Here is a 15060-nt window from a genome sequence, read left to right as displayed (position 1 = left end):
AGCATGATATATGATTGTACATAATACTGTACATAATTGTTAGCTAAAAAGGATAGTATTTTAAGATTCTTATTAATTTAGCTGTTTAAAAGTTTGTATGTTAGCTTACAAATAACAGAAAATGGTCTCTAGTTCAGCTGAAAAAAATACAGCGTGAATTGAAAAAAGGTCTTGAGAAAGAACGGTTCAGCAGCCAGTCCAAATCATCAGTGGCATATCTCATTATCTGCATAGAGAAGATACAAAGCAGGGGTTCTCAAACTGGGGGTCAGAACCCCTCAGGGGGTCACGAGGCTATTACATGTGGGGTTGCGAGCTGTCAGCCTCCACCCCAAACCCCGCTTTGCATCCAGCATTTATAATGGTGTTATAAATGAAAAACACTTTTTAATATATTTAAAGGGGGGGGGGGTGTCACACTCAGGGGCTTGCTGTGTGAAAGAGGTCATCAGTACAAAAGTTTGAGAATCACTGATACAAAGCATCTACAGTTGGGGATGAGAAGACGTGTAAGATTTAGTACTGGTGGACTCTGCAAGGTTCAGGAATTTTGGCCTCTATCTTGCAGAGTTAAGCATGTGATTAACTTTACACTCTGGAGTCATCCCATTTAACTTAAATGTACTACTCACCTGCATTAATTTAAGCACAAGTGTATGTCTTTGGAGGATTGGAGTCCTGATTGCAAAGTCAAAGTACAGACAGAATGAAACTGTAAAAGGAGCTGGGAAAATTCTAAAGCTGGGAACTTAGAATAACATGGGTTGTGTTGTGTCCTGATTTAGTTTTAGGAAATTAAGAGTTGGTCCTTGCCTGAGACTCAGAGATTGGAATAGCTGGATCTAAATATATGTCAACAAAGTAAATTTATGGTAACTATAGAAGGCCTGGTCTGTTCCCACATAAGTTATCATGATTTGGAACTCTGGAATTTTTAACTGTGTGAATTTCAGCTCTTTCCAATTATTAAAGCTCAAGTTTAAGGTACAGCATTGGGGGGGAGGGCATTTGCTTTTAACAACAAAGGATGCTAGAAAATCCTTTACCTACAGATGGATTATATTTACATAAACATATTCCCACACAGAGACCAATGACTGTAATTAGAAACCATGTAGGTTTTAAAAAATCCTACTTATAAAGTAGGAAATCTTACCATTTAAAAAATGTTTTCTACAATAGGCCGCCATTATGATAACGGGCCCTGCGATGTTTAAATTCAAACCAGTAACACTGTTTTCATGGTTTGTACAGTGCTGCATTCCTAGCGTACACTCTTTCTTTTTTTTTTTTTTTTGGCCTCAGTCCTGTAGTTGGACTGCACAGGCACAAAGGTCTATTTGCTTAGATCCCAGTGCACAACTGAAAACTTTGTAAAGTAATAGCTGAAGAACATTACATAATTATTCCCATTTTTGTTTCATTCAACTCCCACCATGGTTCCCAGTACGCTGCTATGTTGGTTTCTGTGAAGAAACTAAAGATTTACCAGAAAGACAAGGTGGGTAAGTTAATATCTTTTTTTGGACCAACTTATGTGGGTGGAAAGAGACAAGGTTCAAGCAACAACACAGGGCTGCTTCTTCAAGATCAAAATAAGAACTCTGTGTTGCTCAGAAGTTGGTTCAATAAAAGATATTACCTAACCCATCTTGTCTCTCTAATAACCTGGTACCAACAGGGCTACACTGCTACAGATTTACTAGTCCTTTATAGATAGGGCTTCTGATTTTAGGTCTTAACCGATAAACCCCAATAAAAAAACCCCAATAAAAAAAAATGAAATTCGTGTTTATCCAATAGTTACTGGAAAAACACTGGAAATGGTTGCTTCTAAGGGCGTGTCCACATAAAGCAGTAATACGGTGAATGGGGGTGTGATTTCTAAAGTGCGCTAATATGTTGCACATTAGTCAGAGCGAACTAAAGGTCCCTAGTGTGCTTTAACATAGCGCTGTTTGAAACAGTACTACGTGAAAGTGCACTATGGAACATTACAAAGAGATTACTAATTACAGTATGCACTGATGTATGTTGTCTACATTACTCATTACAGTATGCACGGATGTATGTTGTCTACATTACTCATTACAGTATATACTGTAAAGAGAGCCAAGAAACCCCCAATTTTTGGACATCCACACAAAAGTCAAATTGCTAAAAAATAACCCTGAAAAATGACATTAATAAACTTGAAAACAGAAGCCCTACTTATAGAGAACTGTGAAAAATGTTTTAATCCCCTGCAGTTCTGCTTCAACACTATATGTTTTCTGTATTTCTTTTCCATTATTTGTTTTAACCTTTATGAAAACTGGATCTTTGTATCTTAAAAGTGTGTAATTCTTGGTGGCATCAAAATTTCCACAGCATCCAATTGTGATGCTACCAATGATTATGATTTAAGATGAGGAATAAAACAGATGCACAGAAACTCTTAGGGCCTAATACTGCCACCCTTACTTATGCTGAATAGTTTGTTGTTGTTAAGTAATCATAATAGAATTACTGAAGAAGTAAGATACCATAACATTATGGTGGCAGAATCCAGCCCATAGTAACCAAGCCCTCCCTCCCCCATACTCTTATCAGGGGAAGAAAGAAATACAAAACATTTGATACATAAGCAAATTCCTTTCAATTATTTTCAAAAGTTTTCATATGTCAGTAGCTCTTCAATATCACTGTTGACATCAAGGGAAAAGTAGTATATAGGGAATACAACCCCTTCCTTTCACGCACCCAAGACTTAAGCAAAGTATGTATCACCTTACTTTCATTAGAAATTTGTGGTTTTAAAAAGGCTTTATATTTTAACCACAGCTTCAGTGAAATACAGTACCAATACACTTCCGATTGAAGGCAGCTTCAATTCGAGGATTGCTCCAATTCTATTTGAAGAAGCACAGCACAGAAGTAAGATATTGGTGAGTGCCTCTTCTCAAGGTGGCAAAATCTTGCTCTGGCTATCGGTTAAAAAAAGGAAAAACAAACAACGCCCTCAATCCTCATCTTACTTAGGCAAAAAAGCCCAGTGACTCCTTTCTAATAATCGATCTGAAGTCAATGGGAATTTTGATAAGGCCTTCGGGATTTGTCCATTTGTGATGTAAGCAACTCTATGCACTGCCATCCCTGCTGCTGAAGGCTGAATAAAATACAATACATAAACTTCCTAAGAGTTTGATCCTGCAGCCAGTGATAGTTTGGCCTATGAAGAAAGGGAGTGCAGGGTTGAGGCTACAGTAGTGTGGGTTGTTTAATAGGTGTTTGCAAAGCGCTTTGAGATCCTGGCACGGGGCTTAGTACCTGGCATCAGTTTGAAACTTAGTACCACTTGCCCCCATGCAATTAGCTTGGTCTGCAGCCTCCTTGCACCTTTCGGGGCTGCAAATCGGAGGCGAGTAAGAAAGGTACGACGCTGCCAGCCGCGGGAGGCAGGTCCAGGCTCGAGGGAGAGGCCGGCGCAGCGTGTGGCCCTATCTCGCCGGCTTGCCCGGAGCAGGCGCGCGTCTCCCGTCTCACATTTCCTCAGCCCCGGGAAAGGCGTTGCACGGCGAGTGGCTGCTTGTGGGAAGCGCAGGAGCGGAGGGGGGGCTCACACCCTTTCCTCCCCGCCCTCCCGCCGCCAGCCAGTCGCTCAGCCTCAGAGGCACAGGCAGAGGGCGCCTGAGCCATGTCCGCCCCCTGCGGCCGCTGCTGCCGCTCAGCTCCACGCGTTGAGGAGGCTCCTGCACCCCGGACCCCGCAGCCGCTGACAGCGTCCTGCGAGCCAAGGCAGGAGACTGATTAGAGCGGCTCTGTCTCCCCCGCGCCTGCTTCGCCTAGTCCATGGGGCTGCGCCGTGTGTGTGCAGGCAGGGGGCTGCTGCTGCAGGAGGAAGCCCCATTGGTGTGAGCAGCTGCGCTCTCCCTCGCCTCTCTGCCCTGCCTCACCTCCCTGCTCCTGAGCGAGCCCGGCTCGGATGTCCGGTTTCCTGGTGGCTTTTCACCTGGCAAACTCCAGCTAACTTCGGTGAGCAATTGCAAAGCGTCCGGGCACGTTGCGAGTCCCTTGCAGGCAGCTGGTGCTGCTGCATCTTCTCCATCCCAGGGATTCTGCCGCCTTGGATATTGGGGGGAGGCAACCAACAAAGCCAAGGAGCCTCACGATTCCCCGTACACTCCTCAAGCTCCCCCCGCCCTGACACGCACCCACCCTGCCATCCTTGCACAATGCACTTGCTGGGATTATTCTCTCTGGTTTGCTATCTGGCTGCTGCTGCTCTGCTGCTGGGACCCAGGGAGCCGGCCACCGCCGCTGCCTATGAATCCGGGCAGGGCTACTACGAGGAGGAGCCCGATTTGGGGGAAGCAAAGGTAGGTGCAACTTCCATGCCCTTGCCGCAGATGGGACACCCCTTTCTGAAGCATGTGACTCCTGGATCACTTTGTTTGCAAGTCCTTTCACGGGAGGGGAAAATATTTGAGGAAAATCTTCTAATGTTGTGGTTCTTCACGAGGCTTTTTTGGGGGCGAGGGAGGGTTTGAAATTTACAAGTTGGTGGATTGTTGCAGGTGATACAAATCTGTTTAAAATAAATGGAGACACCTGATATTAAGAATTAAACCCAGAGGCTCAGCTCACGTAATAAGTGAATGTAGCGATCACCCTTTTTATTGTTACTCTAATATATGGGTTGTACAGTGTCCTCAGTGCTGTACAGCGGAGAAGTAGCCCCACTTCTTGCCCCCAAGAACTAGATTGTCAATTCCAGTCACTAGCAAACCAAAATCTTCTGTTATGCAATTGGCTTGGTGTTGGCAGTGAGGTGGATCACTGATATATGTGAGGTTTCTTCGTCAAGGGCAAAGCTGCAGGGTGCCATGTGGGTTTGTGTCCTTGGAGTGGATGCGTGTGGATTCTTGAAACTTTCCGATTTAGATCTGAGTAAGTTTTTTGGGTGCATTTCGAGAAACTGGTGTGTTTGGGAATGATATGATGGGAGCAAATACATAGGCATAATAACAAAAACTCATATTGTTTCTATCTTCTGGAGGTCTGTTTTGGAGTTTCTGAAATCTGTAATGATTTACTGAAGGACAACACTGTTTGCGAGGGTGTAACTTGACCCTTGAATATGAAAGTGCTGCCCAGACATACAGTTAAGATTTCAGAGAAATTCTTGGTTTCCACAGGCAGAAGATTCTTAAATTTGTATTAATTTGTGTTAGTATCTTCAGATTTAGAATGTAAGTACCTTGGAACTAGTATTATGTCTTCTATGTCTTGTGCAGCTAGCTCCCAGCACTCTGTCAATGCAGAAAAAGGACATACAGTATATGATTGTGTAAGCATGTGACATTGCTATGAAGGCTTCAGTTTCTAAACTCTTTATTAGATTACCTTTAAGTAGTGCAGTGTTAAAGTTGTGACACACATATCGATAGCAATAATGACACTATATCTTTAATTCATTACAGTATGGAAAACTAGACCAAAATATATTAGTTAACATACAGAATATATGCCTTCACTTTGAAGTTGGCTTTTGTTTTTGATCTGTTTGACACAATTAGCTTTATTGAACATATACTCTAATGACCTTTTATTAAACCTGTATAAAACAGTATATCAGGCTTATAAAACATGTTACAGCGTTGACATAGAAAAAAACATGGTTATGTATATTTGGTTTATAAAGCATATTAGTTAAACTAATATTATGTTCAAGCTGTAGACTCCATGTATTGCATGCATTCTTTGTTTTGCATTTCTAAATATATACTAAAATTCTGTATGACAGAAGTTACTGTGCATGCTGTACCACTTTAACAAAGTCTGGATGTTTTTATAACCCCTTGGGATTTAGAAATTTATTTTCTTTTAATTTTAAATCCTAAAAATTAGTCAAACTGTATTATGAGCTAAATGCTTGTCAAATATTTTTTAATCCAAGTAATTTAAATCCAAGTAATATGAACACAAAATCAATCAACTGATTTTATCACTAATACTATTTCTAAAACTTTTAAATATTTGATACAGGGGAAATCCAATCCTTCCTAGTTAAACGGTATAAACCAGTTATTAACTCAGAGTGGAATTAATGACTGAGTTATAAACCTATGAAAGTACTTTATCATAGTTATATTGAAAATGCTCAAATAAGCATGGTGGTTTCTAAAAGTGCGGGAGCAACATACGTTTGGTAGAACAGTGAAGAAATGCTCCTGAAAGTTGAATATTGTTGTATGTCTACATGCCCATGTTATAGATTATCCATTCTATTTCTTACAAGTTTTAAAGTGATTGCAGAATCTTAAATAGTCACCATTGTGCTGCAGTTTGCAAAAGTACCAGGGTTTAGTGGAAAACTTGGAGCAATGAGGAAACTGAAGAAAGAAAGAATCAGAAATGGGAAGCGGGTAGGAAAGCAGGTGTCAGGTTGATCATATTAACAGAAGAGATTTTTGTATCTGACTAGAGGTGAGGGGTATAGGGATAGATGCTGTGTTTGTGCCTGGATCTTTAGGGTTTAATCTGGCAGGTTTTAGGCACCTTAGACGTTCTTACTCATGAGTAATCCTGTTCATTTCAGTTGGACTACTCTAGTGAGGAAAATCTGCAGGATTGGGTCCCCATTAACTATTTCTCCCTGTGAGATGAAAAAAGGTTTCAGTGAATTTCTGAAGGAATTAAAAAAGATTAGATAAGTAAACTGTACATAATTATTTCAAAGAAAATATGATTAAGTTGTGATCATATAAGTTATTTACTTGAACTTTCTCAACTCATGGAAAATGAGTGCCTCTTGTCTTCACAGGTAATACTTAGTCCTGCCATGAGTGCAGGAGACTGGACTAGATGACCTCTCGAGATCCTTTCCAGTCCTATGATTCTATGATTTGTGTGAAATCTGAAATTATTTTAACTTTACATTACATATCCTTTACTTTACATATGAAGTTGAGATGAGCACATATAACTACACTGTCTTTTTCAAAAACGTTTACTATGATAGTTTTGTTCCCATTGGTATAAAAATATACAGAGGTCTATCCTGTTTTCAATGTAGATGACTCAGTGAAAGTTGGAACTTGTCCGAGACATTTGCAGTTAACTGAATGTCAGTTATAGATAAATTAGTTATTTTTCATATATTGCTGCCTCAAGCAAATGTGGACACTGATAAGCTAGAGCAATAGTGTCCAACCTTTTCAGCCTGAGGGGACCGTACTTTTGAGACAGATTCTCTTAGCATCACAAAAACAACAGAATCAACCTGCAAGTCCCTTGCTACGGATTTCCCCCCGAAGGTGTAGAGCTGGTGTAACTAGCCTCTGTGCTTCCCTCTCCACAGCCCTGGAATAGGGGGAGTGACTGAGGCATGTTATGCTTCAAATAAACCACAGCTGACTCACAGTCCCTTGGGAACCACTGCCAGCTGGGATAAGCTAGAACAGCTACTAAACTGCTCTAGTGGCAGAAAATCAGGGGACTATAACTGGTGGTTGGGTCTCAGCTTCTCCACTTTCCCTCTTTTGTGGGGCTGTGTGGGAAAGGCAAACCATTCTTTGCTAAGTGCTCCCCTAGGTTAAGGCAGAACAAGTTTTGCTCCTATCCTGCTCCTCCTGGGGCTCCCACACGCCTTTAAAGAAGCAGAAAGTGGAGCAGCCTGTGCGCCACTCCTCACACCCCCTCTGCCGCCCATTGGAATTCTGGGTTGAGCTCTCAATTCCTGATGGGGCAAAAACATTGTAGGGGGTGGTTCTGGATACATGTCATCAGCCCCCCCCCCTCCCTCCGTGAAAGCAACGGCAACAAATCATTTTTCGCCTTTTTTCCTGGGTTACCCATGCAGACGACATACCACGGTAAGCATGGAGCCCGCTCAGCTCACTGTCACCGTATGTCTCCTGGGTGCTGATGGCAGATGCGGTACTGCAGTGCTACACAGCAGCATCCCCTTGCCTTGCCTTCCAGACAGCAGACGGTGCAATACGATTGCTAACCGTCGTCGTTGGCCCATGGGTGCTCCTGGCCGGCCTCGGTGAGGTTGGTCGGGGGCGCCTGGACAAAAATGGGAATGAAAATGGTCACCTGTGCTGATCAGCTCGCCACGCTGGCCAAACAGGAAATGAAATTCAAAAGTTCGCGGGGCTTTTCCTGTCTACCTGGCCAGTGCATCTGAGTTGAGAGTGCCGTCCAGAGTGGTCACAATGGAGCACTCTGAGATAGCTCCCGGAGGCCAATACCATCGAATTGCATCCACACTACCCCAAATTCGACCCAGCAGGGTCGATTTCAGCTCTAATCCCCTCGTCAGGGAGGAGTACAGAAATTGATTTTAAGACCCTTTAAGTCAACAAAAATGGCTTCGTCGTGTGGATGGGGGCAGGGTTAAATCGACCTAATGCTGCTAAATTTGACCTAAACTCGTAGTATAGACCCGGGCTCAGAATATGTCTATACTGGCAGAGTTACATCACTGGAAATTACATCACTGCTCAGAGAGCGCTGAAGGGAAACCGCTGTTGTGTGTTCACTCTGTCAGCTTCCTACGCAATAGCGTATTCACACTTGTACTTGCATTGGTATTTGGAGCGGTGTACTCTGGGCAGCTATCCCACAGAGCCTCTCTTCCTCTTCTGCTGCTAAGAATTGTGGGAAGGCGGAGAGGGTCGTGGGGCATCCTGGGTCCAGTCCCAATGCCCCGTGATGCATTGCTTCGCATCCCAACAATCCCTGTGCTTCCATCCGCATTTGGCTCCACCTTTCAACGGTTTGTGTACTGCGCTCTCTGCTTCTTTGTTCTGCAGGAATGGATCCCGCACTGTTGACCAATATGCTGCTTGCTCTCACTAACACATCACAAGTGGCAGTGGAGTTATTCCTTAAACTACAAAGGCAAGAGGAGTTCGGCATTGATCTTGCCACACGTAATAGCTATGACACGAGATTGTTTGTGGCATTCATGGAGGTGCTGACCATAGTGGAACGCCGCTTTTGGGCTCTGGAAACAAGTACTGAGTGGTGGGATCACATCATGATGCACATCTGGGATGATGAGTAGTGGCTGCAGAACTTTTGGATGAGGAAAGTCACACTCATGGGACTGTGTAATAAGCTCACCCCAGCCCTGTGGCATAAGAACACACGAATGAGAGCTGCCCTGTCGTTGGAGAAGTACGTGGCAATTGCACTGTGGAAGCTGTTTATCCCAGACTGCTACCGATCAGTTGCTAACCAGTTTGGAGTGGGAAAGTCGACTGTTGGACTCATGTTGACAGAAGTCTGCAGGGCCATTAATCGCATCCTGCTCCGAAAGACCGTGATTCTGGGCAATGTGCCTGTATTTGCACAAATGGGCTTTCCTAACTGCGGAGGGGCGATAGATAGCACGTATATTCCAATTCTGGCACCAGACCACCTAGCCACCGAGTATATTAATCAGAAGGGGTATTTCTCTATGGTTATCCAGACTCTTGTGGATCACTGTGGGTGTTTCACGGACATTAACACAGGCTGGTCCAGAAAGGTGCATGACGCCACGTATCTTTCAGAACCCTGGCCTGTTCAGGAAGCTGCAAGCAGGGACTTTCTTCCCAGATCAGAAGATTCCTGTAGGGGAAGTCGAAATGCCCATTGTGATCCTGGGAAACCCTGCCTACTCCTTAATGCCGTGGCTTATGAAGCCATACACATGGGAACCATGACAGCAGCAAGGAGAGGTTCAACAACAGGATGAGCAAGTGCAGAATGACTGAGTGTGCTTTTGGACATTTAAAGGCCTGCTGGCACTGCCTATAAGGGGGGCTGGACCTGACCGATGACAGTATTCCTATGCTTATCACCGCGTGCTGTACGCTCCATAATATTTGTGAAGGGAAGGGTGAAAGCTTCACTCAGGGCTGGACTGCAGAGGCTCAGCGCCTAGAGGCTGAATTTGAACAGCCAGAGACCAGGGCTATTAGAGGGGTGCAGCGCGGGGCCATAAGGATCAGGGATGCCTTGAGGCAGCAATTTGAAGCTGAAAGCCACTAATATTTGTTGCTATGCTTGGGAATGCAGTACTTGTAATGCTAGGAGGTAATTGTGATTGGTGCAGACAATGCAATGTGAAGGTTTAAGAAAATGGCCTGTTGCTTTGCTGGGCTCTGTTTGCTTTCAATTAACGGAATAAAGATTGCTTTCAAACCAAAACAATTCTTTTATTTAAAAACGGAGGAGAGAGACAAACAAAAAAACACATCCGCACCGTGGGGGATGGGAGAAGAGAGCGTCCCAGGAGGAGGTGGGGTCCGAGGACGGTTAAAGATTTGTGTATGTGCAGGTATTATATGCAACCTTGTCCTTTGGAGTACAGTGCAGCGGGTACTGTACTTCAGCATGGCTAAACTGCAGAGGGGACGGGTGTTGAGGACAGTGGGTACTGGGAGGTGGACTGTGATGGGGCCAGGAGTGGAACGTAGCGGGTACAGACTGGAGCCAGGAAGTTGATAAGAGACCGTTGGCGGTGTCTGTAGGGCGCATGGGAAACGTTTAAGAGCCGCTCCGTGGCTTCGTTCTGGCGTGCTGCATTCTCCTTTTGGTCCCTCTTCTCGCTGTCCCGTTACTCCTTGTTTTTCAGCCGCAGAGTTCATCATGACATCATGCAGAAAGTCCTCTTTTGGTTTTCGTGGCCGCTTTCTAATTCTGTGCAGCTGTTCAGGCAATAGCAAAGGGGGAGGCTGGGCTCCCAAGGTCATATCTGCGAAGCCAAAATGCAATATTTTACAGAAGCAGTATTGTTTGCAACACATAGACCACTGATTCAGTGATTTAAAACACAGCCACTATTCACATACCTGTCACTAACTGGCTGACCCCAAGGAAGCACATACGAGCCACCAGACCCCAAAATGGTGAGTAACAGCAGGGGCAGGGAAAATCAGTGTTCCAAGACCATACTGTACACTGGGCATGTGGTTCTTGGGGAAAGCCAGCACTGTGTGTGGGGTGGGAGCTTATAATCATTACTGTCCCCACATTTTCCCCAGGCTGTGTTCATTATGGAAGAAATCTTGCTGCTGAGGCTGAGCAGGGAATCAAGAGAGGGTCTTCTCCAAGACTGCAGCTTCCACCCTGACCCATATGCGGCTTGCCTGTTTGCAGCAATGGTCGCCCCTCTCCTCCCTTGCCCTCCCCCCCCCCCCCCGTGATGGCAGAGTGGCACAGGAAAGTTACCCTTAATGGGGCAAGAAAGAAAGTAGCTCTGCCAAAGAACCTGCTGCAGCAGATTGCCCAGTATCTCCATGAGAGTTTCGTGGAGATCTCTGAGGTAGATTCCCGTGAAGCGAGGGAGTCAATCAACATCCTGTTCCACCGCTCAGACTAGGCATGTGGCGGTATGTACATCATACAGACACAAGCCTCCTTTCTGCAACCTCCTGCACCCCAAAAACTCGCTTCAGCGATTCCCAAAATTAAAGCCACTTACTAGGGGCCTCCTCTCCTGTTTGTGCTTCACCAAGCTCCGTCAGCTGTGACTGGCTAGCCTCCTCTGGGATAGAGAAGAGTTCTGGGCTGCATGCATCTCTGACCTCCGAGTTGTCCTCTGCCTCTGGGTCCCCCTCCACATCCTCGTCCAAGATTTCCTCCTCCTGGCTCGGTCCACTCTCGACTGGCATGCAAGCCACCGAAGTATCCACAGTGGAGTATTCTCAGTGGAGGTGGGGTCACCACCGAGTATCACGTCCAGCTCTTTGTAGAACCACCAGCTCATGGGCGCAGCACCAGAGCAGCAGTTTGCCTCTCACGCCTTGTGATAGGCATTCTGCAGCTCTTTCACTTTGATCCTGTACTGCAGTGTAGTCCGGTCATGGCCCCTTTCTGTCATGCATCGTGAAATCTGTCCGTAGGTATCATAATTCTTATGGCTGGAGCGCAGCTGGGCCTGGAAAGCCTCCTCTCCCCGAATGCTGATGAGGTCCAGCAGCTCGGCATTGCTCCAAGCGGGGGATCGCCTGGTCCATGGAGCAGGAATGGTCACCTGGAAAGATGCACTGAGACCACTGCACATGTCACTGAGCAAACAGGAAGGGGACTTTCAAAATTCCCAAGGAATTTAAGGGGTGGGGCTCACGGTTGATCACCTGAGGGCAGGGCAGTAGAGTTCAAACCGATGACCAGAGAGGCGAGAACAGGCGAGAATGGGACACCTCCCAGAGGCCAATTGCAGCTCTGTAATCGACTAGGGTGTATACACTGACACCGCAGCGTTGTAGCCCTGGCATAGAAAGCTATATGCTTCTCGTTGGGGTGGGGTTTTTTTATGGTGCTGCAACTATGCAGTTTCTGCGCACTAAGTGGCTTGGCAGAGTGTACACCTCAGGAGTTACACTGCAGACAGCTGCTTTACAGAAACTTGCCAGTGTAGACAAGGCCTAAGAAAATAATACTTAGTTTATTGCAAATCCCATGAGACCAGATTCTCTTTACATTAGAGCAACCCCATTGAAGCCACTGGAGTTGCAGTGGTGTACCTGAGTGGAAAAGTTGACCCATGTATATTAACGTTACTTTCATCAAAGCAAATTTTGAAAACTTTGCACTTGATTTTACTAGAACGCTTTTTGTAATGTTTTCCGACTTCTGTGTATGTGACACCTGCTTTTGTTATTTTATGGCTTTTAGTTTTATCTGACAAAATTATTCCCATATGTTCTCTGAAACCTACAGTAAACTCCATTCACTGAAACAAAACCTACAGACTTGTTCTCCATCAACCATACACTCATGGAATCCATCAGATATTGCTAGAGATTTTCTTTTTCAAAGAAATATAAGCATTCCTTTTCCCATAGGAATGAAGTAAACAAATGTGAGCTTTAGCAATTGACCTCTTCTTAGCAGAGGGGGAAACAGTTGACTAGCATCAAATGTTTTGAAACTTTGGCTTCCTAGGGGAAGAAATACAATAGCACCTGTCAAGAAGATCTTGTGATTTTAATTTTATTATGGAATTACTCCTGTTCACTACATAGCAAAAGAATCCATAATGTACAGTGAATCTATACTATACTTGCAAGAAGAAGGATAGAGAACCAAATTCTTCTTTAAAATTATACCTATTCAAATCCATTTCTATGTGCAAAATAAACGGGAAATACTACAATTTCAGAGCAAGGACACTATGAATATGTGTTCTATGAGCATAAATACATAAAACTACACTATAACATTTGGTAACATTAGATTCTGTGAAGGTGGTGAAATCAGTATGTGGGTGTTTTCTTTGTATAAGAAAAGGTTTAAAAAGGCTTTTTAAAACTCTGTCCATTCTTGCAGTGTCATAATACAGTATGTTTCTGGCAATCAGCCAATGATGAGAACACCCCAAATCTAGTAATGCTGGTCTTGAGATACTTTCTGCAAATATGATGTAGACTGAAGTAATTTGAATTTATCTGGTAGCAAGTTAAAATGAATATGTACTATGGCTGTCGATTAATCGCCATTAACTCACACGATTAACTAAAAAATAATAATTGCGATTAATTGCAGTTTTAATATCATTGTTAAACAATAGAATACCATTTGAAATTTAGTAAATATCTTGGATGTTTCTCTACATTTTCAAATGTATTGATTTGACTTACAACACAGAATACAAAGTGTACAGTGCTCACTTTATATTATTTTTATTACAAATATTTGCACTGTAAAAATGATGAAATATTTTTGCAATCTCTTTATCGTGAAAGCATAACTTACAAATGTAGATTTTTTTTTTTATTTTTTTACATAACTGCACTCAAAAACAAAACAATATAAAACTTCAGAGCCTACAAGTTCACTCAGTCCTACTTCTTGTGCAGCCAATCGCTATTATGGGAGATAATGCTGCCCGCTTTTTATTTACAATCTCACCTGAAAGTGAGAACAGGCATTCACATGGCACTTTCGTAGCCGGCATTGCAAGGTACAGTATTTACATGTCAGATATGCTAAACATTCATATGCCCCTTTATGCTTTGGTCACCATTCCAGAGGACATGCTTCCATGCTGATGACGCTCGTTTAAAAAAATAATGCATTAATTAAATTTGTGACTGAAATCGTTGGGGGAGAATTATATGTCTCCTGCTCTGTGTTTTACCCGCATTCTAACATATATTTCATGTTAGAGCAGTCTTGGGCAGGAGCAGCGCCAGGGTTTTTGCCACCCTAGGCGGCAGCGCTCCTCCTCTGAGCATTCAGGGGGCCTAGGTCTTCGGCGGGGGTCCTTCCGCTTCACGTCTTCGGGGCACTTCGGTGGCGGGTCCTGGAGCAAGTGAAGGACCTGCCGCCGAATTTCCGCCGAAGATTCGGAGCGGCAGGACCCCCCGCTGCCGAAGACCCCAAACCCCCTGAATGCTCAGAGGAGGAGCACTGCCGCCAAGGGCAGCAAAAACCCTGGTGCCACTCCAGCCCAAGACTGCTCTAACAGATTTGACAAAACACAAAAAAGGTACCACCAAAAAAGGTGAGATTTTTAAAGATAGTTACAGCACTCGACCCAAGATTTAAGAACCTGAAGTGCCTTCCAAAATCTGAGAGGGACTGAGTGTGGAGCATGCTTTCAGAAGTCTTAAAAGAGCAGCACTCTGATTTGGAAACTACAGAACCCGAACCACCAAAAAAGAAAATCAACCTTCTGCTCGTGACATCTGACTCAGATGATGAAAATGAACATGCGTTGGTCTGCACTGCTTTGGATCGTTATCGAGCAGAGAACCCATCATCAGCATGGACACGTTCTCTGGTATGGTGGTTGAAGCATGAAGGGACATATGAATCTTTAGCACATCTGGCATGTAAATATCTTGCAATGCCGGCTACAACAGTGCCATGTGAACACTTGTTCTCACTTTCAGGTGACATTGTAAACAAGAAGCAGGCAGCATTATTTCCTGCAAATGTAAACAAACTTGTTTGTGTGAGCGATTGGCTGAAAAAGAAGTAGGACTGAGTGGACTTGTAGGCTCTAAAATTTTACTTTGTTTTATTTTTGAATGTAGTTATTTTTTGTACATAACACTACATTTGTAAATTCAA

At 44.0% G+C, this 15060-nt stretch overlaps 1 protein-coding gene across 3 annotated transcripts in view; it reads left to right on the top strand.

Annotated features, from left to right (window-relative positions):
- Window positions 1–1283: 1283 nt before the first annotated feature.
- VEGFC (vascular endothelial growth factor C) overlaps window positions 1284–15060 on the top strand; it is a 143072-nt gene continuing 129295 nt past the window's right edge. Inside the window, exon 1 of one of the 3 annotated variants that reach the window (XM_042842087.2) lies at window positions 1284–4014. Coding sequence is in view for 1 of the 3 variants with exons in the window: in XM_005304171.4 (XP_005304228.2) it covers window positions 4215–4358 (144 nt within the window). In the remaining 2 variants the exon portion in view is untranslated. Of the gene's footprint in view, window positions 4359–4421; window positions 4930–15060 lie in introns of those variants that run through there. The other 2 variants (XM_005304171.4, XM_024101115.3) reach the window with 2 other exon arrangements.

The sequence above is a fragment of the Chrysemys picta genome, chromosome 5 (assembly GCF_011386835.1).
Source record: "Chrysemys picta bellii isolate R12L10 chromosome 5, ASM1138683v2, whole genome shotgun sequence".
NCBI classification, from domain to species: domain Eukaryota; kingdom Metazoa; phylum Chordata; order Testudines; family Emydidae; genus Chrysemys; species Chrysemys picta.
This window is presented reverse-complemented; position numbering and strand designations above follow the sequence as displayed.